General features: G+C 51.2%; 6 protein-coding genes across 6 annotated transcripts; 1 reads left to right on the top strand and 5 right to left on the bottom strand.

The window, feature by feature from the left end:
• Window positions 1-486: 486 nt before the first annotated feature.
• AYO20_10807 (hypothetical protein) lies at window positions 487-6,303 on the bottom strand (the record flags this gene model as incomplete). Its single annotated transcript, XM_022649063.1, has 8 exons — window positions 487-833; window positions 1,033-1,207; window positions 1,261-1,626; window positions 1,684-1,946; window positions 2,020-2,815; window positions 2,882-3,613; window positions 3,670-3,684; window positions 3,739-6,303. The coding sequence occupies 8 exons, from the start codon at window positions 6,301-6,303 to the stop codon at window positions 487-489; spliced, it is 5,259 nt and encodes a 1,752-aa protein (XP_022494970.1).
• Window positions 6,304-7,825: 1,522 nt separating this feature from the next.
• AYO20_10806 (hypothetical protein) lies at window positions 7,826-10,149 on the bottom strand (the record flags this gene model as incomplete). The annotated part of the gene is made up of 2 exons (XM_022649062.1): window positions 7,826-9,820; window positions 9,880-10,149. 2 exons carry the CDS (start codon window positions 10,147-10,149, stop codon window positions 7,826-7,828), a joined length of 2,265 nt encoding a protein of 754 aa, XP_022494969.1.
• A 407-nt stretch (window positions 10,150-10,556) lies between these two features.
• On the bottom strand, window positions 10,557-19,633 carry AYO20_10805 (glutamine-fructose-6-phosphate transaminase (isomerizing); the record flags this gene model as incomplete). The annotated part of the gene is made up of 10 exons (XM_022649061.1): window positions 10,557-10,777; window positions 10,830-12,406; window positions 12,460-12,691; window positions 12,748-12,818; window positions 15,571-15,710; window positions 17,486-18,744; window positions 19,025-19,092; window positions 19,139-19,242; window positions 19,298-19,513; window positions 19,571-19,633. 10 exons carry the CDS (start codon window positions 19,631-19,633, stop codon window positions 10,557-10,559), a joined length of 3,951 nt encoding a protein of 1,316 aa, XP_022494968.1.
• A 472-nt stretch (window positions 19,634-20,105) lies between these two features.
• On the top strand, window positions 20,106-20,804 carry AYO20_10804 (hypothetical protein; the record flags this gene model as incomplete). The annotated part of the gene is made up of 1 exon (XM_022649060.1): window positions 20,106-20,804. The coding sequence occupies one exon, from the start codon at window positions 20,106-20,108 to the stop codon at window positions 20,802-20,804; it is 699 nt and encodes a 232-aa protein (XP_022494967.1).
• Window positions 20,805-21,662: 858 nt separating this feature from the next.
• AYO20_10803 (hypothetical protein) lies at window positions 21,663-22,247 on the bottom strand (the record flags this gene model as incomplete). The annotated part of the gene is made up of 1 exon (XM_022649059.1): window positions 21,663-22,247. The coding sequence occupies one exon, from the start codon at window positions 22,245-22,247 to the stop codon at window positions 21,663-21,665; it is 585 nt and encodes a 194-aa protein (XP_022494966.1).
• Window positions 22,248-22,688: 441 nt separating this feature from the next.
• Window positions 22,689-24,178, bottom strand: AYO20_10802 (hypothetical protein; the record flags this gene model as incomplete). Its single annotated transcript, XM_022649058.1, has 4 exons — window positions 22,689-23,213; window positions 23,271-23,503; window positions 23,559-23,932; window positions 23,991-24,178. 4 exons carry the CDS (start codon window positions 24,176-24,178, stop codon window positions 22,689-22,691), a joined length of 1,320 nt encoding a protein of 439 aa, XP_022494965.1.
• Window positions 24,179-24,516: the final 338 nt, after the last annotated feature.

The following is a 24,516-nucleotide window of genomic DNA, read 5'->3' as shown; positions in this document are numbered from 1 at the left end:
ATGGGCAAGGGCAAGCGCGACGGGAAGTAATCATCTTTACCACGGGTTTTGACATCTCACGTAATTTTTTCGATCATGATGGCGTATAGCCGGGCTGGCTGGCGGGCTGGCGGCAGGCGGGAGTTGTTGAGAAAATGGGAAGAAAAGAAGAAAGGAAGAAGAAAGAAAGCAAGAAGGAAGCAGGATGAAGTAAAAAGTAGCATATAGGTATGAGGAGTCACTCGTGAACAACGGCATATAATGAATTGGCCCACCGACCAGCTCACATATCACTCAGTGGTCCTTATATCTGAGGGTGCCTACCCACCTACTCACAGGACCTGGTACTTACATGTACGATGTACAGTACTTGGGTAGTCAGCAGGTCCACCCTCCCCTGCGCCTATACTAGTATACTATCACTTAGAGCCTCTCTCCCTGCTCTCGCCCTGCGAAACGAGGTCCTCATGGGACAGCGTGATGCCATCCTGGGTTCAACCGACTTGCTCAACCAGACTTCTTGCCCCCTTCCGTGGAAACCCTCTCGCCGCCGTTTGCCAACCCCTGTTCTATGTCTGATTCGGGAACCACCATCTTGGGCCTGAAAAATTGGTCGACACGAGAATTATATCGGCCGTGTGAATTGGTTTGTTTCTCTGCGACCTGGACCCGTTGCTTGTTTTCCTTGCTATTGCCCTTGTTATTGCCCTTGCTGTGCTTGCTATTGTGCTTATTGTGGTTGTTGTGGTTGTTGCCACCTTCATTTCGACGTCGCTTCTCAAAGAAATCCAGGACTTCATTGATTTTAAAGGCCATGATAATCAACGGAACAGCGAGAGCAGCGGTCGTCCCAACTGTTCCAAAGGGTCAGAATTGCAAAATCCCACAAACTCTCAGACACCTAGGGAGAAAGACGCACATATCCTCGAAAATATCCATTCCGATGGATAGCTGACATTGTCACTTTGGTCGTGCGGGAATGATTGAACATTCAATGCGTATATAGACGCCAAAAATGACATGGGGAGCTGGAAACACCACTGGGTTAGTTACCTGGATGTGTACTTGGAGAGCGGGTGCCAGGTAGATGTCTCACGAATATAATTGTGACGATGGTGAAGACCATGATTGTTCTACCCTGTTTGGTCGTCGCCTCTGCTTGCTTGCGTGCTTCGGCAGCTTCGAGGATGTTTGCATCCTTCTGCTTGAGATCCAATAGATGATTCATCTGCTTGCGTTAGTGCCTGCCTCTCACCAAACGACGAGCAGAAATTGCCTCACAGCATCGTATGCCGTCCGAACATCTTGTTGCATCTTTTTGATCCGCGCAATTCGCGTGTCGATGTTGCTCCGTTGTCGGTAATAGTCGAGTATCCGATCATTTGCGACAACCCCCTTTGCCTTGGAATCCTTCCCCCTAGTGGCTAATTTGGAGAGTGTCTTCAGCACAACATCTTGATCAGTACAAATGCTCCGAAGAATGTTTAGCTCGTCACGTATATCTTTGATCTCTTCGAGAAGCGCAATTTCTTTCTCCAGCCGAAGTTCCAGATTGGGGGAATGACTGTCGTGGTTTGTTTGCGTATTCTTGTGCCGAGCGGCAATACTTCTCCTGAAATCTTCAAAGTATTGAACCTCTTTGTCCATCTGAAGAAAGGTATCAGCATACCTTGAAAAGACTTCCGTCTCAGTCGGGAAACTCACCACAACACCAATCGAGTCTGCAAATACATGGAGGAAGGACTCAGATGGGCTCGAAGCCGTTCCACCATCAGCCTTGACCTTGCATTGATCCACGAAATCCGTACAAAACGACGTTATTAAAGCTGCCATTTCATATACGGTTCGAGTTTGCGGTCTTATGTCTTCGCTGATGTGCTTGCTTATTCTGTGAATCAAGCGGTCCTCACCATTTTCTGTCGCAGATTCTGCCCTTTCGCCTGCCTCTGGATTTGGGTCCCATCGATCTGGAAAGCAGGTAATGATAGTTTCTGGAGTAATCAGATACTGCATCACAAACATAATGTAGACAATACGCACTGTCGTCAATGATCCAGAGCCATAGCTGGTCTACCATGCACATTCGAAAATCTCGACTGTCCATATCTGGTTTGCCAGTTGGAGGAGGCGGGGCGATATCCGATCCAGTATTTTTTCCATCAGAGGCTGAAGATTTTAACCGCAGCAAGTCAAGAATGCGCCGGAAAAAGTTGACATTCTGGTTGTGTTCGTTCTGGTTGTCAAGTTGATTCTCGTCGCTTCGCCGCCCCCTGCATTTGGCATTTTGATAGCGTCGCACCACTTGATCCGCGTCGCGTCTTCTTGTGTCCGGCAATGAAGAGTAGTGATATTGATCCAAGGTCCGAGACACGTGGAGATGATGAGTTGTGACATCGTCCCTCGGCGACAAACCCAAATAATATCGTAGAAGTTGAGTCTCCTTGCTGGTCTCGAGCTTTCCAGAGTAGATTTCCACGGCCTCTTGTAGATCCTCAAGACATCTGAAGACCGACAGAGAAGGAGATGGGGTAGACTCTCGCAGTTGTTCGATGGCTCTTTCAAGGGTTTTCGGTTCATCATCGAGGTTGGCGCGGCTATCGTTGTCAGTCTTTTCGCGAATGGTTTTAATAACTTCTTCGATCGCCGATAGTGTCCTGCAGCAAGAGCTGTCCAAAAGGAAGTTAACCCTCCCAGGGCTGACTTTCTCCTTCTCGACCTGTGCCAAGGCTTCATTGATGCTTGAGCCCAATATGTCTTTTTTGATAACATTGAAGTCGTCCGGACCTTGTTGCACCTGCTGGACCATTCTAATAGCATTTCGCCAGTGTCTTTGGCCCTGGACAGTTTCCCAAGTCACGAATGGTACCTTTGAATAGTTAGCAGGTCCCAGCAAACCACTGACATTGCTCTGGATTCGATTTACCCAGATGGCCATTTTGGATCCCTTCAGGCCAGTCATTCCTCTAGTGTCGTACACTCTATCTTTGTCCCTTTTTTTGGTCGTCTCGACGCTTTGCCCTGCTTTCGCGGCCATGGTGGGCTTCTTCTGCTCAGGGTTGGTCTCGCCTTTGCCTGGTCCGTTCGATGCGCTGGGGACTACGCCATTACCCGTTCCACCTGCCCTGGGCCTTGGTTCGGTGGCGTTAGAGGGGGGGGCGTTGGCACGAGACATTTGTGACCCAACATTTTCGACGTGCTCAGTCGCGGTGGCAGTGCCTTCGAGGTCGCCCTGTTTGTTTTCCGAGGGTTTCGGGGGGCGTTTCTCCTGATGTTCTGGTCCAGGAAGATTTGATTTTTTCTGCTTGTTTGGTTCCTCCTGAGTAGGGAGTTCTGACCTCTTGATTGGCGCATCTGTCTTTGACGCCGTCTGTTGTCTCCGATCCGTGGAGATGCTGCTTGCCTCTTTACTAGAGGTAAAATCAATCTGATGAAACTGAAACATAGTCAATGATTTAGATAGACTCGAAGCAATGGGGATGGTAAAGTATCTCACGCGCACGCCAGTGTTCATAAATCGGCAATGTGCATCTCCCAGATGTTCACCATCGCGACGGTTCTCTGATATGAAGTTTTCCACTCGAGCATACTCCTCGGCTGTTTTATTCGCGTCTTTAGAGATTCTTTGCACAAGGTCCTGGCCAAAATGTCAGGACAAGCTCAACAACTCGGTAGGCACTCTCTCTATTTTACCTTAAGCCAACGCCACTGCCCAGAATCAGTCAAAAGAGACAATGGTCGAGGATAGGCGCCGTCACTCACATTGTTTGCTGGAAGATGTATCCACCTGAATTGGTGTTCAAGCTGCTTGATATCCCAACTCCGCCGAATTTCCTCCATTATCTTTTCTGGTCCACTCCCGTATATGATGTCGTAGACGCTTTTCTGGATTGGAAGGGTGGTGTCTGTTCCCTCGGAGAGAGAAAAATCGACGATATTCGCAGTAAAGGTGTTGCAGACATCTGTCGGCCCCTCTCCTGGAGAGTCTGGAAGTTTCAGAGGAGGCGGCTTTCGAGGAAACCGTAAAGGATTCTCAAGAAGCGTCTGGATCACTTTGGCGCGCAACTTCTCAGCGAGCTTAAGAGCCGACATCCCGTTCTCGATTCTCTCCTCGGGTTTAGCACCACTGCGCAGCATGTCCTGAACAATGCTTTTTTCTTGAGTCTGTACTGCCCAGTGAACTGCCCAGTGAAGCGGAGTCCATCTGTTCGTCTCTTCACCTGGCTCATCTGACATTTTCTCCAACAGATCCTGAGCGATGGTGTTGTATCCCTTCCTCACAGCAATTTGGAGCGCTTTGAGTCCATCTTCCTCCGGGAGCACCTTTCTTCTGGGATTTCCCATCAATTTCTCTGCCAATAATTTCGCAAGCTTTTCTTGACCGCCAAATGCAGACCAGTACAAGGGTGTTGCGCGTGTTACGTCGTCCGGGATACCACTCCTCAAAAGAGTGGGATCAATAGATAGGACGCTCTCCAATAGACATTGATCTCCTTTTCGAGCTGCCCATTGCAACGAACAGCGTGCTGAACTGGGCGATCTTTCCCAGTGACTTCCATTCATCCACAATATGTCTCCAACTGACTTGGCCTGCTCCTCTGTCATGGAGAACATGTTCCTTTCTTCCCCGGATCCAGTAGATATCAAATTTGCCTCCCAGTCAACTAGAAGCTGCACCACATCTACTGCGCCGCTCCTTGCAGCAGCAGCAAGCGCGTATTTGTTGCGGTCGACCTGGGCAGTGATCGTATTTTTCATTTTATCCAAGAGGAGTTTCACCACCTCAAAATGACCCTCTGCACAAGCATGGTGTAAGGCTGTATTCCCGTCCTTGTTCTCGGCCGCAATCATCTCTGTGATTTCTTTCTTTAATGATAATAATAATAATTCCATTGCATCTTTGCTTCCTTTGTCTGCAGCCCAGTGTAAGACAGTCCAATCGTCGTCGTCCCTGGCATTGCTGACAACTTTGTGATCCAGTAGTTTTCTGATGGCGTCCGTTCTGTTGTTATAAGCAGCCAGGTGCAATGGCGTTCCCCCATTTCGTTGTTTTGCTTCGGAGTTTGCACCCTTTTCAATCAGGATATCTATCAACTCTGCATGACCTTGAACGCTGGCCAAGTGTAAAGGCGTACATCCATCCTCATTCCTCCACTCGAAATCCGCACCCTCCTCCAATAGATGCTCAACGACACGCCTTTTTCCCATTTCTGTGGCCCAATGTAATGCCGTTTGTCCATCGGCTGACACTGAATCAATCATGGCGACACGCTGCCCCTGCAACAGCAGCTTGACAACCTCTGTGGAGCCTCCTTCGGCAGCCCAGTGAAGGGGCGTCATGCCATATTGATCATTCGCGTTGACATCGGCACCGTTGTCGAGAAGGAGCCGTGAAACCTCTTCTTCCCCAGCTATGGCGGCAAAATGTAAGGGTGTGCCACATTGATATAGGCTGGAGACACGAGAGCCCTTTTCAAGTAACAACTCTGCAACCTTCCGCTGTCCTCCGGCTGCTGCCCAGTGCAAGAGAATCATGTCCTTAGATTCTACTTTGCTCATCAACTCCCGCACCAGTGACAAATGCCCGCTGTAGGTCGCATGTGCTAGTTGTATCATCTCGTTGGTATCTAAGGACTTGAGTAAGTCATCCTGGGGAGGTAAGAGCTTGACAACGTAGATCTCTTCGCTTTCAAAGGCCCTGTATAATGCTGTTTTTTGACCCTTGTCCAAGGCTGTCGTATCGACTTCGCACTTGAGAAGAAGCTTGACGACGTCTTCGCTGCCATGTCGAGCGGCTACATGTAGAACTGAGTCTCCCCGACCATTTATATCATTCACAAGCAGAGCCGTCTCTTCCTTGCTGGTCTTGATAGTCGCTGTCTTTCCCTTTCCAAGTAGAAGCTCGACACCTTGTAGGTAGTTTTCTGATGCTGCTTGGTGGAGAGCTGTGTCTCCCGTCGTGGTTTCGATTGTGATTGTTGCACCAGCCTTCAACAGCAGCTCTATGATAGCTTCTTCTTTCCTTACAGTGGCTTGGTATAGGGCCGTCTCCCCATCTTCGTCCTGCGCATTGACATCGAGATCATTCCGGGCCAGTAGAATGCGTGTCAGTTCTGTTCTTCCGTACAGTGCTGCTTTGTGGAGGACAGTGCAACGGGATTCGTCCAACGCATTGATGTCTGCCCCCGCTTTAAGACAGCGAATCAATTCCTGAGCATCGCCGTCTTGTGCTGCTTGCAACAACTTCTCGCCAAAATCTTCATGAGCCCCATTGATGTCGGGCCCATAGACTTGCTGCACCTCTGCAGGGGCAGTGGAATCTGCCATGTTTGATGGTTGACGGAGGCGTAAGGCTGAGGCTTGAGCGCCGGGTGTCAATATGGACCAGAGTGGCGTCTAAAAACAGCGGACCGGCTGACAATGTGCGCGCTTCGACGAAAAGTAATCCCGATACCTTGTTGCACAGCGATAATAGCAATCCAGAGTATGTTCATTCCAAAGAAAATCTCAAAAGGAGGGCTGCGAGCGGGCTGCAATTCCAGCTTGCGCATATCGCACCTGTCCAGGGCGGCCAGGGCGGCATGGGAGGCCACCACATCCACTTGCAGCTGAGTGCTTTGCAGTTTTTGAGTCCGCAATTGTAGGGTAGATGAGCACCCTTTTACTGCATCCCATCCATGTGAGGTATGCTCAACTACTCTTGAAGGCGTCTCTGACTGGCTAGGATAGAGCGCTTCGCTGCAGAGGGTTACAAGCTCTGCCACTTTTGTCTTCTTGCAGCCTTGACTGGGATTCTGGGGGAGGGTCGGGACCCGGGGGTCCAACCTATCGGAGTTTGGGGGTTGCGCCTCCATTGAAACTATTGTGTTGCAAGGCCTATTGGAACCGACCACGTTGTAGTGGCTTCATGTACTTTTGAGGCGGCTTTATCAGTTCGAGCACTATGATCAAAGCCTTCCTGTTTGCCGTTTGCCCCAAGCTTTGCCTAAACTCGGCTAGTGCCTACCTAGGCCGCTTTGCTGAGCAATGTTTGAAAGCGCTGTGAGGACTAGGTCTGTGTCAATGAAGGGGTAAGAGATGTAGAGGCGGGTAAGTGTGATATGAGTTGTCTGACTGAGTACCTATGTAACGTGTGAGTGTTGTCTCATTTTTCCATGATCTCGTTTCCGTTCTAGGTCGCCCTCGAGGATCGTCCGGTCGTTCGTAGGCAAAGTCGACAGCTATAAAGACGGAGACGATCCTGCGTATAAGTAAAGGTGAACGGCATCCAGACAAGCAGAACCGATACTATTTCAGAGGCAAAAATTCGAGGACATAGCAAGCATCAAACTAAGTCGAGGCTCCAAGCAAAAACCGGGGGCCTTAGGTGCTACTGTTCCGCAGGCAGCATCGCTGATCCGGAGACAATCTATGGCAGCAGGGAGAATGATACTTGAAAAGCCAACAAGGAGTCTGTGTCGATTAGGAGAGGCTAACCATTGGGAGAGAAGGAGGTCTGGATCGATGAAGATGTAGACCAGTAATAAGTGTAATGCGAGTGTCTGACCGAGCAGCGCGAGTTCCTCATAAATACGAGACGATGAAGGAAGTGCAGGTGTGGGGCGTTGGCAGGAGAGGCCGGTGGGGGCCGAATTGAGGCTCCGCGGCTCCCAAAGGCTCCCACGACACCTCACGTGGATGATCATCACGTGATAAGTTAAAGCGGCCGCAGACAGGAGGGACTCGTGAGGTATTCAATCATTCTCCAGGAAAAGGAAAAGGAGGAAGAAGATGAAGGAGGCGCCTGGAGGCTTGTCTGGTATGGGTACCATTCATATATCGTTTATGGTTTTACTTTGACAGTCCACAATCAATGACGGAGCGGCAAAAATCCGTCTTCTGGCCCTCTGACTTTCCAAAAGGGCTTCTCGACCACCCTCCTGAACGGCTCTTTATTTTTTCCCTTCGCAGCGCCGCCGCCGCCGCCGAGGACCTTCTGCCCCGTCTTTCCTGTATCTCCCAACGCGGACGGGTTGTGGATTGCGTCTTCGACTTCGTCCATGCCGATACCAGACCTGGTCCCGCGTCCCCGTGATGTCTTTTGTTTCTGTTCACGCTGTCTCGCAGGGTCGAGGCACCACACAACCACGTCGCCCTGCCGCCTCCAATCGTCGTGCCACTGAGAATTGAATAGTCGCTCACACTCGCCATATCCGCTCCCCCTGAGGATCACTTGTAAAGAGGGTTCTAGCTGTGCGAAGAAGACGAGGTAGTCCGGCCATGGCTTCCGGCCTTGGCCGCCAGTGAGCCAGAACTGCTCTGCCCGCTCTCTCTCAAGAAGGTCGGAAGGTATAGTGTCGATCTTACCCTGCACATTTGGGGCCGCGAGAATTCCTGCCACCGAGCCACTCGGTCGAATGTTGCCCTTGCTTTGTGGCGGGTGGCGTGACATGTATTTCTTCACCCAGAGTGAAGGGTTGGCGTAGAATTGGTCTGCTTCGTCTAGATAGCTTGATTTTTCGGTCGCATTGAGGTTGAGTGGCGGCTCACACGTCAGAGCCCAAGCTCGGATTCCCGGGTGGGTCGAGGTCGGGGGGTATTGTAGATGTGAGCGCCACGGGGTCGAGTGGCAAGGCATGAACATGCCAACCGTCATGTTTGAGGGAGTGGGGGAGGCGAGGTAGGCCGTCTCGAACTCGTGACGGAGGTAGTGTGTTAGGTCGATAATTCCGGAATTGTGGATCTGGGTTGTGTAGTATGACACCGTGAGATCTAGGGACAGAATAAGGAGGAGGACAAGTCGCTTTGTCAGGTGAGACGACCATGACGAGGTTGTCAACGGCTGGAAGAAGGACGCCAGAGGCAAAGCAGTTACAGTATGCAAAGCTGGTAACAAGGGGTAGATGAAGCGCACTTCCTTGTGTGCGATGACTGAGAAGGCTGCTGGGACAAGAAGACATATGATGGAGAGAGAGCGAAGCGCACCGCGGCCAGCCGGAGGTGTCTGTGCAAAATATGCATCGTTTGAGCTCAAGGCTCGAAACAGTCCGGTCAATGTAAATGGCAGTGCCGTCATTAGAAGCAGAGGGTACCCTTGGGAAACATAATAGTGCCAATCGTTGTTGCCGTAGAAACTTGCCAGCGACTGGACAACATTGACCTGGAGGAAGTTCAGGGGTGGGAAGACCCAGGCATCGTAGAATAGTCGATCAAGTATGCTCGAAGAGGCCAGAACCATGCTCCCACAGAGCACTGTTTCTCGCACGAATAGAATGCACTCGGCCCAGCTGAGGCCTATCGAACTCGAATCCCGAATGAAAGTGACGAACGCGAGGATCATCCATATCAGAATATTCGTGGGCCGGAGGATTGTCGCCACAGCGGCGCAGAGTAGCGCCCTCCGCAACCGGGTCAACTCGTCTGTGAAGCCCTTTTGTGCAGCAGAATCGTTTCGAGTGCGGATCCCGTGGTTCTGAAACGGAGTTTTCGCGGCGTCGTGATTTCCAGTTCGTGGAAGCATCCAATGCCAGGGCCAATTGTACAAGGTGACGACGGTCAAGGTCGTTTCCAATGAATTGGAGAATGTCCGCGTAGAACAGAACCATTGCCACGGGCTGACCACGGTTAAGAACAACGTCGCTAGAGCCGCTGCCGAGTCTTTCCCGTAGACGTAGGTCGCAAGTCTCCAGGTATAGAAATCCGCCGTCGCAGCGAAGATCGCCTGCAAGGTCTTTGGGGCAGCAAGCAGGACTTCTGAACGAAAAGGGCCTTGCAACATCAACCGCTCAGCGACAGCGTCGGCCAGCTGGTAGCATAGCCCAAAGATTGCAGGGTGTATCGCCGATCGCAGATGGTTCTTCCACTCCTGTTGTCCGTCATGAGCTTTCCTTCACTGTCTGTGTGCCTTTTGTCTGTTTATCGCACCCATGTTATCCACGCTCCTGCTCTTCCTCCAAACGCCCACTGCCATGCTGGCTCCAAGGCCTGAAAATACTCGTCTGGCTGGAAGAATGTCCTTGTCGTCAAAGCATTGACCAGTCGTAACCCGACTAAGAATAGGAAGACATTGTGAGGTGCGACGGCGAACGATCGTCGCGTGCTGAGAGGGGACGGAGCGCGTGTGAGACGACTGGCCGATGCATCCTCACCCGTTTGCAGAACCGACTTGGCCACAATTGACTCATCTAATGACATTGCTTTCCATGTGAAGAGCTTAAGTAGGTGTCAAAGAGACTTTGGAGCACGGAATTGCAATGTATCCTTCAACAATTGCCAAATGCAGCCATTCGAGTTCGTCAAGCAACTTCTCCAACTTTCTCCAAATCAGCCTCGTAATGACAACAACAGACTACTCGGTACTCGGTACAGGTAGCGAATATATACCTTTGATGTCTACGTCTTCTCTCTAGGAACAGGAGGGCGAGCGAGTCAGGGATATCTTGTTCTAAAAACTCCTTAAAGTACTTTCTACCGGTATCTCATTTACTTCCTACAAGTAATCATTCTCCCTTCGGTAGAGTTCCCAGATCATTCCCTGAGATAATCCCTCATAGCACAATAAGCAGAACGCGCACACGCTGCAGGCTCTCCGCAAAACAAGCTTACTCGACAGTGACAGACTTGGCCAGGTTGCGCGGGAAATCCACGTTCAATCCCTCAGCAACCGCAAGCCAGTAGGCAATCAGTTGCAGTGGGATGACGTTCAACAAGCCTTGCAAGCAGTCGACCGTCTTTGGGACCTCAATGCGCTCCGTCTTGGAAGGGGGGAACTCTGGGTCGTCCTTGTTGCAGATGACAATAGGTCGTCCACCACGAGCGATCACTGTCAAATCATTAGCTATGACCATCGGGGTGGGAGCGGGGACAGTTCTTACCTTGTTGATATGCGTTGAGTGACTTGGGGAAGATGTCATCTCTGGTCAGGATCATAATGATGGGCAAATTCTCATCGACAAGCGCCAAAACACCATGCTTGAGCTCTCCAGACATGACTGCTTCGCAGTGGAGATACGAAATCTCCTTGATTTTCAGGGCACCTTCCAAAGCTGTTGAGTATTGGCTGCCTCGGCCGAGGAGCAAGAGAGATTTCTGGTTCTGCAGGAATTTGGCGCACATTTCTTTGATCGAGTCGTTGAGTTTGAGGATTTCGCGGAATTGTTCGCTGACCTTGGCCAGGCCATCAATGATTTCATGACGGCGCTGGGCCTTGGAGAGGCGGTCCTCACTCAGGGACAAAGCAAACATGATCATGGCCACGAACTGGGAAGTGTAAGCCTTGGTCGAGGCGACACCGATTTCAGGTCCAGCGTTGATGTGGACACCACAGTGGGTCAGCATGGAGATGGACGAGCCGACCACGTTGACAATTCCCACAGTGAGAGCACCTCGCTCCAAGCAGTATCGCAGAGCCATGAGCGAATCGGCGGTCTCGCCAGACTGTGACACAAACACGCAGGTGTCGTCCCGGAAAACTGGGGCCTGTCTGTCGAGGAAATCGGAAGCCAACTCGACAGAAATGGGGATTTCCGTGAGCTCCTCAAACGCACCCCGGACAGCCATACAAGAATGGTAGCTGGTACCGCAAGCGATGAAGATGAGTCTTCTGCATCTTCGAATGGTGCTCATGTATTGTCTGAGACCTCCCAAAGTGACGGTTCTGTTTGCAACATCCAAACGACCACGCATGGTGTTGACGACAGATTCGGGCTGTTCAAAGATTTCCTTTTGCATGAAGTGGTCGAATTTGCCCTTCATGATCTCTTGAAGTTCAAGCTCGATGGTCTGGATAGCACGCACGTTGCTGGTACCGTCATCTTTGGTCAATCTGTGGATGTTGAGCTGGCCATCGTGGATGTGGGCAATGTCATCGTCTTCAAGATACAAAACTTTCTTGGTGTGCTCGACCAGGGCCGAAGCATCAGACGAGAGGAAGAATTCGGCTGGTTGAGGCATACCATCATCCGACAAGAATGCTCGGGATTGTGATCGGTGGAGCAGCGACTTGTCAGGGGGAGCCAACATGCCGTTGGGGGCCAAGAGTCCCGCTGCAGATTTCTTGACTGCAACATTGTGGTTTGCAATCTCAGCAGACAGAGCACCACCATCTTCAGAATACTCGACGTCCACAAAGTCCACCTTCATCTTTTTGGCAGTCTTGACTCCCACCACCAAAGGTGAACCCTTTCGGGCGGCAATGCATTCGTGGGGGTAGTGGACGGACTTCATGAGCAGGCCAAAAGCTCCCTGGAGCTCCTTGATGATAGCCTTTCCGAGCGTGGTGAAATCAATGTCTGGGTGTTGGTCATAGAGGTATTTGGCAAGCTTCGCAATGCACTCGGTGTCGGTGTCGGTCTCGAACTTGAAGCCCTTGCCCTCGAGCAAGGCCTTCAACTCCTTGTAGTTTGTGATGATGCCGTTGTGGACGACAGCAAACTCCCACTTGGGGTCAGATCTGTGGAGGGTCAGCGAAGGTTGTCTCGCACGTGGAAATGTGCCTGAACTGACCTGTGAGGATGGCAGTTGAGCCTGGAAGGCTGGCCGTGGGTGGCCCATCGGGTGTGAGCAATACCGCAGTGAGAGTCAAAGACTTTGGTCATGTCGACGCCAGACTTTTCAACCAGCTCTCGGAGTTTGGCCACCTTTCCCACCTCTTTGAACGCAAAAACCTCATTTTTCTTGTCGCCATCGACCGCTAGACCGGCGGAGTCGTAGCCACGGTACTCGAGACGGGCCAGACCTGAGCAATTCCATATTAGAAAGGTGAGTGGTTGGAATGGACGGGGCACAACTCACCGTTAAGCAAGGTGTCTAGAATGAACCTGCGGTCCTTCTCGACCAGATAGTTGATGTAGCCAAAGATGCCACTTGATATTCCGTCAGCTCATTCTCATTGCCCCGGCATGGTTGGCGGGTATACAAACCACATCTTGAAGATTAGTGCAGCGGGTGTCTGGAGAGATTGATCTCAATTGGGGTGAGAAGAGAAGAGGACGGTCACAAAGCACGCTCAGCCAGCCTTGTTATAGGGTCGTGGTCCAGTCGACGGACAAAGGAAAGGATAGACTTGTTGCAGACAATAAAGGAGGGGCGGTCAAGGCAGGATTGCAGGCCACGGGCAAGGAGCGCAAGGTTCTGGGTTTTGGGGATGATATGAAGAGCAAGGGAGGAAGAGCAAGGGGGAGTGAGTGAGTGAGAAATGGGATTCAGCTGGAAGGAATCAGCAAAATAGTTGTAGCACCAAGTTATTCTTTTTCGTTGCTGACAACCAGCGGTATCCAGGTCAGGGCTGAAATTCAAACCTCGACTGCACCAAACGGTGCATGCAAGTCTCGGACACCAGGACGCGCATCAGAGGCGCAACACCAGGACGACCAGCGTCACCGCTAAACTCAACTCGGCTGTTTCGCCAGCCGCATGTGGCCCTATACGAAGAGCGCAACACGCACACGCAGGGTCCTTTGCCTGGGGCCCAGTTTTTTGGGAAGGGTTGACGAGACCATTTTAGCCCCCACTTGGTGGCATTGGGTAGGGGAGAAGCCTGGAAGGTGCTTTTCCAGTAAGCCCGATCCAACTGGCAGCTCGCGAGTGGCGCCGGAGGGGGGTGGTGGGGGGGCAAGACCTGGGTTTTGGTAGGGAGGGCGTGGGTGCTCAGTGGTAAACTACACAGTCAGTGCCTATGCCCACCGCCTACCGCCCGTCGGCAACCTACTGGCTACGAGGTACTTCCCAGGTATACATTCTCACTGGCAGGGCAACCGCCTAGGCATTCTCCTTGGCAGGGACAATTGCTACAAGCAAACAAACAACAACATCCTGCTCCTTGCACGCACAGTTGACATTATGCCATCAGAAGTCCATTCATTATTATTGTACCGGAGTACCTTGGAGGCTGTGCAGGCAGCTAGCTTTCCTAGTCTCTTCATCTCCAGCTCCAAGCTTTCAATCAATCCGACTCGTCGTGTCCCACGCCGCCCCCAGAATCTCCTCGTTTCCTCTATACGAGTACCTAGCTTTGCAGCTAGATTCCCATGTCTTGGGTCCCTCAGTGGTGAAACACTTGTCGCCATAGCGTCAATACCCCTTGCTTGTGCCACTGTTGTCTCGTACAGACTTCTATCTTTGTACATCTGACGAGTCTGCCGCAAGTGTTGTTACTCATCCTTTTGCCATCTGGCCTTTTGTCTCTCCGAGTATAAGTGCTCAACTTTGAATGGGTCTAACTCTATTCTCCAAGCTGATATGGACAGAACGGGTTACCCTCTAAGCCGAGTCTATGCGAGGTTGCTCCTCTTAACAAGCCTCGGAAGAGCTCCACCAGTGGCTGAAGTCCAAAAATATGGAGGCTGACGAGTGAGACTTATCTCGTCACGTCGCACGCCGTCATCCCATCCCGCCTCGTCGCTTGCTGAGACAATCTGGCCCCCGTGGCATTTGGATCGGCTACTTTCCCGTTTGAGAGATGGTTCCAGCTCCGCATACCAAGAGTTGAGAAGAGGCTGTAATAACACGAGCGGATGAAATAGGGGTTGAGTGTCACTTGATCAAGTCATTCATTCGTTCTTGTGTTCTTCTCTATTACAAGCGCAAGGAAGTCCAAGGTGTGGGTGTGTGTGCTGTTCAAAATCTCGGTTCCAAGGCATTACCACTCGCTCTGCAATGCCCACGGGTCCAACTGTTGCCTCCCATCAGGATGAGTGTAGGCGATGTCAAATGGCCCGACCTGGGCTTTTTCGTGGCGATCCTGCTGGACGATGGTTTTGAGGCCCCGAACAAAAGAATGATCCTTGATATATCGTGAAGTTACTTGTCGAAATAGCAACTTTGGAGGATTGGCCCATGATACTGAGTACAAAATACTCGCTAAAAAAGGTTTACCTCACATCACGCACCCATTTCTCCACCGAGTCTAAGTCCCCGTCGATAGAGGAGCGGCACGAGCAGATTCAGATACAATCCAAGCCCCTGGATCGAGTTTGTTGAGAAAGAATAATCTGAGAAATAAGCCCCGCCGTGGCCACCGCGGGCCGTTCGTTCTGCGCGTCAGCATACGTCCTAGTGAGTGCCACCAAGCGATATCGAGGGCTAGAGAAGGAGGATCACAAGCGTGATATACTTGTACCTATGTCTATGTATGCTCGCATAAAGGCTTTGGCGGAGCTGGGTATTATTCCCAAACAGGTAATAGAGATTATGTCGTCGTGCGTTCTTGTGGTAATCAACTTACCCACCAGATCGGTTTTCACCTAGATGGGTTTACAGCCTGCCACTACGGCTGTGGTCGTCGACATGGCAAGCAATACCTACAGCGTTCATGAATCGGATGGTAGTACAAGCCTCGAGGTAGACAGCGATTGGTGTACAGTATCAGGCTGGAGTCGATGTTGGTGAACCACGACTCGCTATGATCCAGCACAGCAGCCTCAGCTTCGTCCGTCCAAGCAGATACCGTTCATGTCCTCGACACTATGATTATATCCTATTCGTATAGCATTTACTCGGAAGTAGCTGCAGCAGCAGCAGAAGACTCACCAACCTGCCATGTGTGTATGTAGGTTCGTTCGGACACTGGGATGGATATATACGTACCTGTCATGTATATTGTGTATACAAACATACCACAGTCCTTCTTTCGTTGCTGTTGCTGGGATATGAACGCTCTTGCCCAACTGATTGCTGCTTGAGACCTGTCTGTGTTCTTGCCAAACGGCCGTGGTTCCATCGTTCTTGCTCTTAAACGCTGTCGTGGTGCCGTAGATCTGTTCGCATCTCGTGCCTGTCTCCCTCTCTTCTTTCCGACAAGCACTCCCAGTCGGCTCCCCATAGAGCAGGCCTGCTCTTTGCTGGCTACCCAGGATGTCTCGTCTTTCTCCGTCCTTTCCGTGCTGTGTGTTTACCTTGACAGGACTCCACGCCGAGTGCTGCCGTTCTCAAGGGCTTTCCAGCTCCCAACACCTGCTCTGCCATGGACCATGACCGAAGACCAAGGGTATGGGATGGTCTGTCCACCAGTCACCCCAGAAAGAGATCCCATATTAGCGTTTTCTGATACATGTCCCTTCTCTAGGCTCTGACTCCAGACCTGACTCTCCATCTGCCGATTTCCTTGCCAGTGGCTTGAGCCACCAAATATGATTCAAGTCAGAAGCTGCAATAGACACTAGGTGTCTTTGAAGAGCTGGAGTTCATCATTCTTCGAATCATAGACCGGTGGGTTCAAATCCCACCAGCCAACGAAGATATTCAGAGCACTCGGTGCCTTGGGCAAGGAAGAAGACAACTGTGATATCGGAGGCTGAAAGCGCTTTTTTTTCTTTCTTTCTTTCTTTCTTTCTTTCTTTCTTTCTTTCTTTCTTTCAGGATTTTCCCCAGAGCAAAGGAAATTATGTGTTATACCTGTGGCTGAAGTCAAAGACACGGGTCAACAAGCAATTGTGTCCCGTGTAAGTCCATCACCCTTCAGGGGTATATCGTTCGGTCCAAATCCCACCAGCCGGTGATGTTTTTCTTTGAAACATTTCGGGGATTTGTGCTGACATTTTATACCCGACAGCCTAGCAGATGAGTCACTTCCCTCAGACACTCAGTGACTGGTCAGGCAACCAGAGGCCGTGCCACAACTCATCAGAACCTTCCTTCGCTGATTAGTTTCTTACAGAAGTGTCTCAGTGTGTGATTGGTGACCCTCAGAGCAAAGGATGATGGCGGAAGTCTGGAATTGACATGTGGTCGGTTGCGCTTCTGTAAGGTTTGCAAGAGTTTGGTTGACATGAAAATTGTGTTGAGTTTCTGTGTAGGAGAAAGAAATCAAATGGCTCGTCCTTGAGATCAGGTTGAGACTAAAATAAGATACACTGTACTCACCCGTGTCCTGATCGTGACACGACTCTGTACAAGGAGACCGCCTCTACTGCTGTTTAAGACCGAATCAACCACCCAGAGATATGTATACACAACCTTTTCCACGGTCACTAATGAGCAGCGGCCTCGCTCCGAGTCTATGAGAGTGTGAGAGTGTCAATCCTGACCACCGCATAGGTAACAGTAATAGGAGACAAAAATTCAAGTCCAAAGGAGGGAAGGAGGATGATGATGATAGGGTGCAACCATTCCATTCAGTCAGTGCAATTATCGACATTTGAATCTTTGAATCTTGTGTACAAGGACTTGGAACCTTTCTCTGCTCTACTCACGATCCGATCAGAGGGAGGAGTGGTTGTTATCATTTCAGCCGACCGGGTCCCGAAACACAGCAAATCCTCCAAATAACGAAATGTTGTTTATGCACCTTTCCCCCCACCCGATTATTTCGTGTTTTAACTCCGCCTTTCCAGGGACAACCACATGATGGGGAGAGTCAGAGAGGCGTTTCTTCGTAGTCAAACTGTTACAGCGTGTGGTTGGACACAGATGTCGTCCATCCGTCCATCGCATAACATTAATCAGGGATATCGGATGGGAAGAGGCTGTCGAGGGGTGTCAGTAAGAATGTCGGAGTGTCTGGGATTAAATGCGGTAAAAAGGCAAAACATACCTGTCCGTTGACAGCTCCAACAAGTGTCTTGCCCGTCTCCGGGTTCGCCTTGGGCATCTTCTGGACCGATATTGGCCCATTGATCTCGCGATCCAGGTTCATATATTCCTTGGCTGCATCTTTGGTGCCCCGCTCAAGCAGATACCTCATGTAAGTCGTGATGAGCTCTTGAACGATGGCATCTAGTAGGGCACTCTTGGTGAGGATCTCGTCCACAACCCGCCGAATCTGTTCGTAGTGCTGTTGCTCTGTCTCGCTACTTGTGGGTTGTTCAATTTCGAAACGCAGGTAGCTGGACCAGAAAGCTGGGCTGTCGAGGTACAAGTGTTGGTTCTTCTGGAAAACCTGGCGAGCCTCTTCCGTTGAGCCCTTAACTTTCCAGAGGAGTTTCGCCCATTCAGCCACGAGAGCAGCTTTTGCTGCAGATTCGACGTTTGGAGATTCCAGGTGACTTTGGTACACGGAAACAGCGGCCTCCAGACCTGAATGACGACGATTTATGTTCGCCAGAGAGACGATTGTCTCGACGTGACCAGGTAACTGGAAGAGAATCGCATCGTGTATGTCCTTTGCCACATCGACACGACCGGACATTTCTTCAAAATAGGCGTACTGAAGTCTGGTTGTTGGCAGAGCAATCGGAACGTAGAAGCAAGACGCTCTTTGATAAATGTTTCGAACTTCCTCTTCCTTGCCAGGCTGGGCCAGCATCCACCGGGCGTATCTTAACCAGAACTCATCGTGTTGCGCACAAGTGACCAAGCAGCGCTCATATAGGAACTGGGTGCGGGTGTAATCACCTTCTGATTCTTCAAAGTCGAGATATTTGCGCCAATTCGTCAGTTGAGCTTCGTCGAGATCCGTCACGTGGAAATATGGTCGCTTGATTTCCGATTCGTAGGTCCATCGTTTCGTAGTCTCGTTCTGTGTCCGTCGGAAGATGTCGAGGTGATAGTTATCAATCCGGGTCCGTAACTCTCGCTCTACCTCTGGCTGGCTTCGGCCGGCTTTGTAGCCAGCACCTTCGTTCTCGATATCCATCTGCAGCTGCGTAAGAGTACCGGGCGGGGCGATGGCTGAAAGCGGGCGCGACTGTGCCATCTGCCGGTACTTCTCAAAGTATCTCGCGTATTGATGCATCGGGATGTGTATGATTCGGCCAAGGATGGTGAAGATTCGGTCGAATCCTTCCATGCGTTCTTCGAATTCAATATATTTATCCCAGAAGGGATGGGCGAGGAAGTCGAGGCCGACACAAACTGCTCCTCTCTCAAAGAGCCTGATCATCCGCTGGTTAGCATGATTGTGCACTACCTTCGCGAGGGACTTGGAGAATGGAAGGGAGAAAGCAGACATGGGAGGATGGGGAATGTACGCGTGATAATAGTCCTTCAATTGCTTTTGCAACAAGTTGAGATGATCCTGCAGAAAGGGTGGGCGGGCAAAGGCCCAATTCTCGGGCAAATCAAATCAAAGCACCTGACTGGTGATGAGTGAGAAGCAAGCTCGGAAGGGGAGGGACAGCGACGATGAGCTCACCAAAGCTGCGGTGGCCATCATCATCGATTTCATCGCCAGCTCCTTCTGCCAAACGAGGTGGTGTCATGCTATGTTTAGGTTCTCGACAAGAGGGAACACATGTATCATACTTACTCTCGAATACCATCGGAATCGTGGCTTGTCTCGGTCTTGAATGAACAGTAGTTTGTCCACAGATCCACCGAATTGGTGACGCTGGCGATCCCGCGTTCGTAAACCTGTCCATCCTTTTAGCATGCGAGTCTCTCTTTTGTTCGCAACAAACTGCCTCACCATGTCGGCGGCTTCGGTTCCGGCTATGGAGAATTCCAGGTCGGCGTATTTCTTCCAATAGCCAAAGAAAAGAGGAAACTTCAAGAGGAAGCGGTCGTAGACGCTCCGGACGGCCGTGATCGCCTGCGAACTCGAGTTCCTATTGATTCCGCCCTCGAGCGCCTCGGCGGCGCGGACGAGCTTCTCCCAGATCTCGAAGTTGTCCGAGTCATCGTTCTGCGTGCGCCAGACGTTAGCCCCGGAGCACATGGCCATCGCCTAGATATCGCCTACCACCTCGGCCAAGAGCTTCCGCAACTCAGCGCTCTCCTCATCGTTTCCACCATAGGCGTCCATCGAGACTAGGCTGGGTTATGGCCCAAGAGAGGCGGTCCGGACAGTGCAGGCGACGACGAACGTGTCTCGAGTCTTTTCAGGAATAGTCCTTGAGTGGCAGGAATACAGAAGACAGTATTCCGCAGCATATAATAGTCGTAGGGATACTGAGGACGTTGGGGGCAGAAGAAACATGTGGAAAGGGAAAAAAACGGCAAGAGGCTGAAGCAGCAGATGAACTTCCCGTCTGCCAAGCCTGCGCCGCATTTGTCCTGAAATCCGCGCTCTGACAACTTTTTTCTTAAAAGAGGTGAATGCTCAATCTCTCACACCCGCTCATGGCGATGCTCCTTTCATCACCTAGATAAGATTCGGCAGACCCTATAGGACGACACCACTGCCTTCTCGCAGAGACAACGAACAAAGGCACCTCATCACGATCCGTCCAATTAATTACCACTTGACCGGTCATTGATCTCCCGGCACCGCTGCTATGGCGGAGCTCAGTGCTCTGCCACTCCGGCTGAAGAACTTCTTCGCCCGGTATCCTCCCCAGCTCTACTCGGCCAGATTCACAGGCATCACGATACCGTTGACGCGGCGAGAAGCGAAGGAGGCAGCCGTCGCCCGAGCCGCTGAAATACAGAACCACACCTCTGCATCTTCACCACCCTCGCGCCTCGTCGCGAGCATCCTCGCACAGCCCATCTCAGTATCTGCACCAGCAACCTCGTCACAGACAGAGTCGTCGACGACAGAGTCTTCAAGAGAGGAGACCACCGAGGAAGCAATTCCTCCCACATCTACATCGATACCGACATCCAGCGCGCTTCAGAAATTCCCGCCGAACCCCTTCCTCCCGCGCAAAAACTTCGTGACTGGCCGATGGGCCGGCCCCAAGATCGGGCTGCGGCGGCAGGCGGATCTGGTCAAAATCGCACAGCAATTCGGCATAGAAGAACTCCTTCCCCCCGGGCGGAAATCCTCGGCGTTCAAGGAGTCGCGGTTGCTCGAGAGGGGATTGAGGATTAGGGGCACCGGCGAGGGACAAAAGGTCAAGGGTCACAAGTGGGAGAGACACATGGGCGCGACGTTGGAGAAGAGGCGCAAGGCAATGGAAGGCATGCCCGACTTGATCAGAGAGTGGAAACAAAAGGGCCACGGGCGAGGCTGGAAGAAGTATCCCAAATAGACGCTGTCTTTATTGGGGGGCTTCTCTGTCTGCTCGTCGTTATGTATTAGGTTTTCGGCAGAACCAGCACATCTATCCGAAGCAGAGTGAACATTCTTCTCAGCCATCGAACAAAGGCCCGCCTCACTGGCATCAAGGAGTCACAGCCATACGTGAAACTGCAGCAAAATGGTGCACCAGGCGAAGGACATTTTGGCCGCTATACTCCACGAACATTCTGCCGCTGCGCCCAGATACCTGACAACTTGATATTGTGTATATCAGACCTCCCCCGTCACACGCCATGTACTTTCACGGTGGAATACCCCCTCGGCGGTCCTGTGGTCCTGTAAAAATAGCTCTTCCATACAGGTCGAGACTCGAATCTCGATATTCAATTCAGACCGAATCCCACCCAAGTAACTCGATGTATGCTTATGTTAATTCGGGGCAGTAACCTTCGTGTGTTACTGCTTCCTCTCTCGTTTCTCAACAGAACCAACGTCAACCACTCCAAAGTCCAACCACACTGTCAAAAGCTGAATCCGCACTCGCCACTGCCCTTAGCACTTGAGGGACTCCGGCAAGATTTTCGAAATATTCACACCCTCGAGGCGCCCTCCCGAACTGGAGGTCCTTGATCATGTGGACTAGCACCACCGCTGCCACTAACTGTGCCGATAGTGTCACTACCGCGACCCTGCAGATGCTTAACAAACCAATCGAAGCGAGTCGACGATCGTTTTTCTGTACTTGCATGTCTAGGTGGAACAGCGGCACTGAGGGCAGGTTGTTCTGCAGCATCGACGCCATCATCCGTATTGGTAGCTGACGAAGTTGTCCCCTGCGAATGCACGTCCTTCTTCACTTTCCAGGAACTCAAGGTCCCTTTCTGAGTTTGAGACTGCGATGAGTTCGTGAAGACTTAGCAGCCGATCTCGCCTTGGTCTTGCGGGTGAGTTGGACTTCGATATCTCGCAGCTCCTTCTCGAATTCGCCCGCCCAACTGAACTGCCCCCGGAAAGTACTTCTTGTAGGTGTTGGCTGGTATTGGAGAGATGAGATAGGAGGGAGAGAAGCGCTGTGGGTCAGTTTTCGAGGCTCCTGTTGCCCTTCGTCATAACAGTGTAGAAAACTGTAGCGCTTGGTGTCGCCTTTGCCCTCCCTCGGACTGTGGATAGTTGCTTTCGGTCGGGGCGAGGCCGTTACAGGCGAACTAAAGAGACTGTCGGAACTTTCCTCTTTGACTGGGCTGAGCTGCTGTAACTCTTTCTCTTCTTGCTCCCTTCCTCGACCACGCGACAGATCATGTCGAGTCGACGGCCTTGTCGCCAATGAGAGGCAAGAATCTTTGCCGGGTCTTTGCCGCTGTGGGGGATGGGTGTCCTTGGTCTCTGAACTTGGTCTTAATTTGTATATGCCGATGAAGGCTTCAAGTTCATCGTCGTCCAGCCCAAGAGGCATCGTGGTTGACTGTTCTTTGGTGATTGAAGAGTGGGAGGATCCCTGTCTTACTTTGCTGTGTGGGAATACATGCCTTTTGTGAAGCGTTTTGGGGGTCCTGATCTCCGGGGAAGATCATGTGGAGTGCAGGGGGCGAAAGACGGAGGTGCTATTTTGGGATGTCAGCTGGAGGTCACGAGTGTTGATCTCTCTATGCCCTTTGTCGTGCGTCCGAATAAGTTCGCGCGATCTTAAGATAAGCCGTGCGACTGGAGACCCTGGTATAAAGCTTCGCGAGGAATGTTGAGGCGGATAGCAACCGTTGGACTCGCGTGGCGACTGACAATATATTGAACCCTCATCCGTCCGTTTCTGGCGTGTGGGATCAAATTAGAAGCTTGCAGTCTCTCTTCTTAACCAAGGTGAACCAAAGGCATAGCTGAAACAAAGTTCCGACCATCATCACAAGCCCGCTGAAGAGCTGTAGTCCCACATAATGGCGTCCATCATCACCAACCAGCGCTCCGGCGATCGGGCTGCCGATGAGGGAGGCGGTGGCGCCGATTGCTTGAGCCATACCGAGTCGGGCTCCCAAAACCTTTGGATCAGGGCAGACAACAGGGAATATACTAGGTGGAAGTGGAATGAGCGCGCCACTGAAGAAGCCTGAATGCCAGTCATTACCACAACTGTAATGGCAATAAAGGCTTGGGCCAACTTACCGTAGAGAGCGGTGAAGGCGCAGAACGCCCCTATGCTGTGAATGCCTATCCAGGCAAGGCAAAGAATGGCGGAGACGAAGCCGCATATCAACCAAGGAATCATCACGCCGATGTGCAGCGCAGCAGTCGATGCTATCATTCGTCCCACCACTGAAGATCCTTGCGCAATCACAACCGAATACAGAGCGAGGGCTCGTGATGTGCCCAGAACAAACTGTGCATAGCTGGGTATATAGAAAAAGGGAACGAGGTAGCCGGTAAACAACTGTGAAAGTCAGCCTTGATGGGCGGAGACAGCTTTGATGGGCAAGCGATAACTAACAAAGAAGTTTGCCCAGGTGTAAAACCAAAACCCGATATCCTTGAAAGCTGCTCTATCAAAGAGTTTCCGCGTGGTGCCAGAACTGATATCACCGAAATTTGTGGCGCCCCAAAGCAAGAGCGGGAAGGCGAGAAGATAAGACGCGAGCATGATAAAGCCTATGACTCTGACGGTCCAAGCGAAACCCAAGGAGTCGATTAGCTGCTGAAAAACGATGGTGTAAATGATGCCCCCTGTTTCGCCAGTCAGTAAGAGTTGCAGTTGAATTCAATCAAATCTTCCACATACCAAATGGAGCGCCACAACTCACAACACCAAGTGCAATTGCCCTCCGGGTTTTGAATGAGCGGCTAACGAGTGCCATGCCGGGGATGAAGAGAACACCACAGCCCAGACCAGTGCAGATGCCTTGGGTCAATATGATCTGATAGTACTGGCTTGACAAGCTCAACATAAATATCCCCAAGCACGACATTGCGGCACCTCCAAAAAGCATACTGCGGTAATGACCGAGGTCAAACAAGGGTCCAGAGATGATGCCAATGACGATCAAGAGGTAGGATGCAACCGTCCCGATCCAAGAGATGTCGGACGCAGAGCTGGTTTTCAAAAAGGACGTCTCGTAATAGTTTTGGAAGAGACCGAATGCAAAGGTGAAGCCCCTAAGTTCACGGTCATATTTCAGCAATCTGTCTCCCAACAAGGAACAATTCCCTTTACCAGACATTGAAGAAGACAAGGAAACATCCAATGACTTGCAGCCATGCCCGAAGTCCGCCATCTTGGAGGGTTACTGGTGGCAAAGAAGCAACGGCTGTCGCTTCAATCGCAACTTCTTTGCTGCTAGGAGCATCGATTGGTATGGCCTCGTTAATTGTCTTTGAAGTATCATGTTGGGAATTTGACATGACGACAAGAGATGGGGACTTGGTCCGAACTTTAGCTCTGTCGAACCGCCACGAGTTTGTATAGAAGTAGAATGGGATTCACTGGAAACAGCGGTCCATAACGACAGGCTTTTAATACCACACCACGATGCTCAGGCTTCTCAGGGCGCACAAGAGAAGCAGAAGGGAAGTAGAAGACGAAATTGCAGAACAACTGGGGTAAAGGCAGAGGAACCGCTTAGCCGGCAGCAGGCATAGAGCATTTGTAAGAGGTGGTGCTAGTGTGTAGAAAAGTTCCATGGATGGTCAAATCCGCAAATGGCGTGGCTCTCGACAGCCCCATGGGCATCCATCGTCCA

This window comes from Fonsecaea nubica (genome assembly GCF_001646965.1).
Source record: "Fonsecaea nubica strain CBS 269.64 chromosome Unknown Scaff122, whole genome shotgun sequence".
NCBI lineage: Eukaryota > Fungi > Ascomycota > Eurotiomycetes > Chaetothyriales > Herpotrichiellaceae > Fonsecaea > Fonsecaea nubica.
Note: the sequence above shows the minus strand (reverse complement) of the source record. Positions and strands in the feature narration are given on the sequence as shown.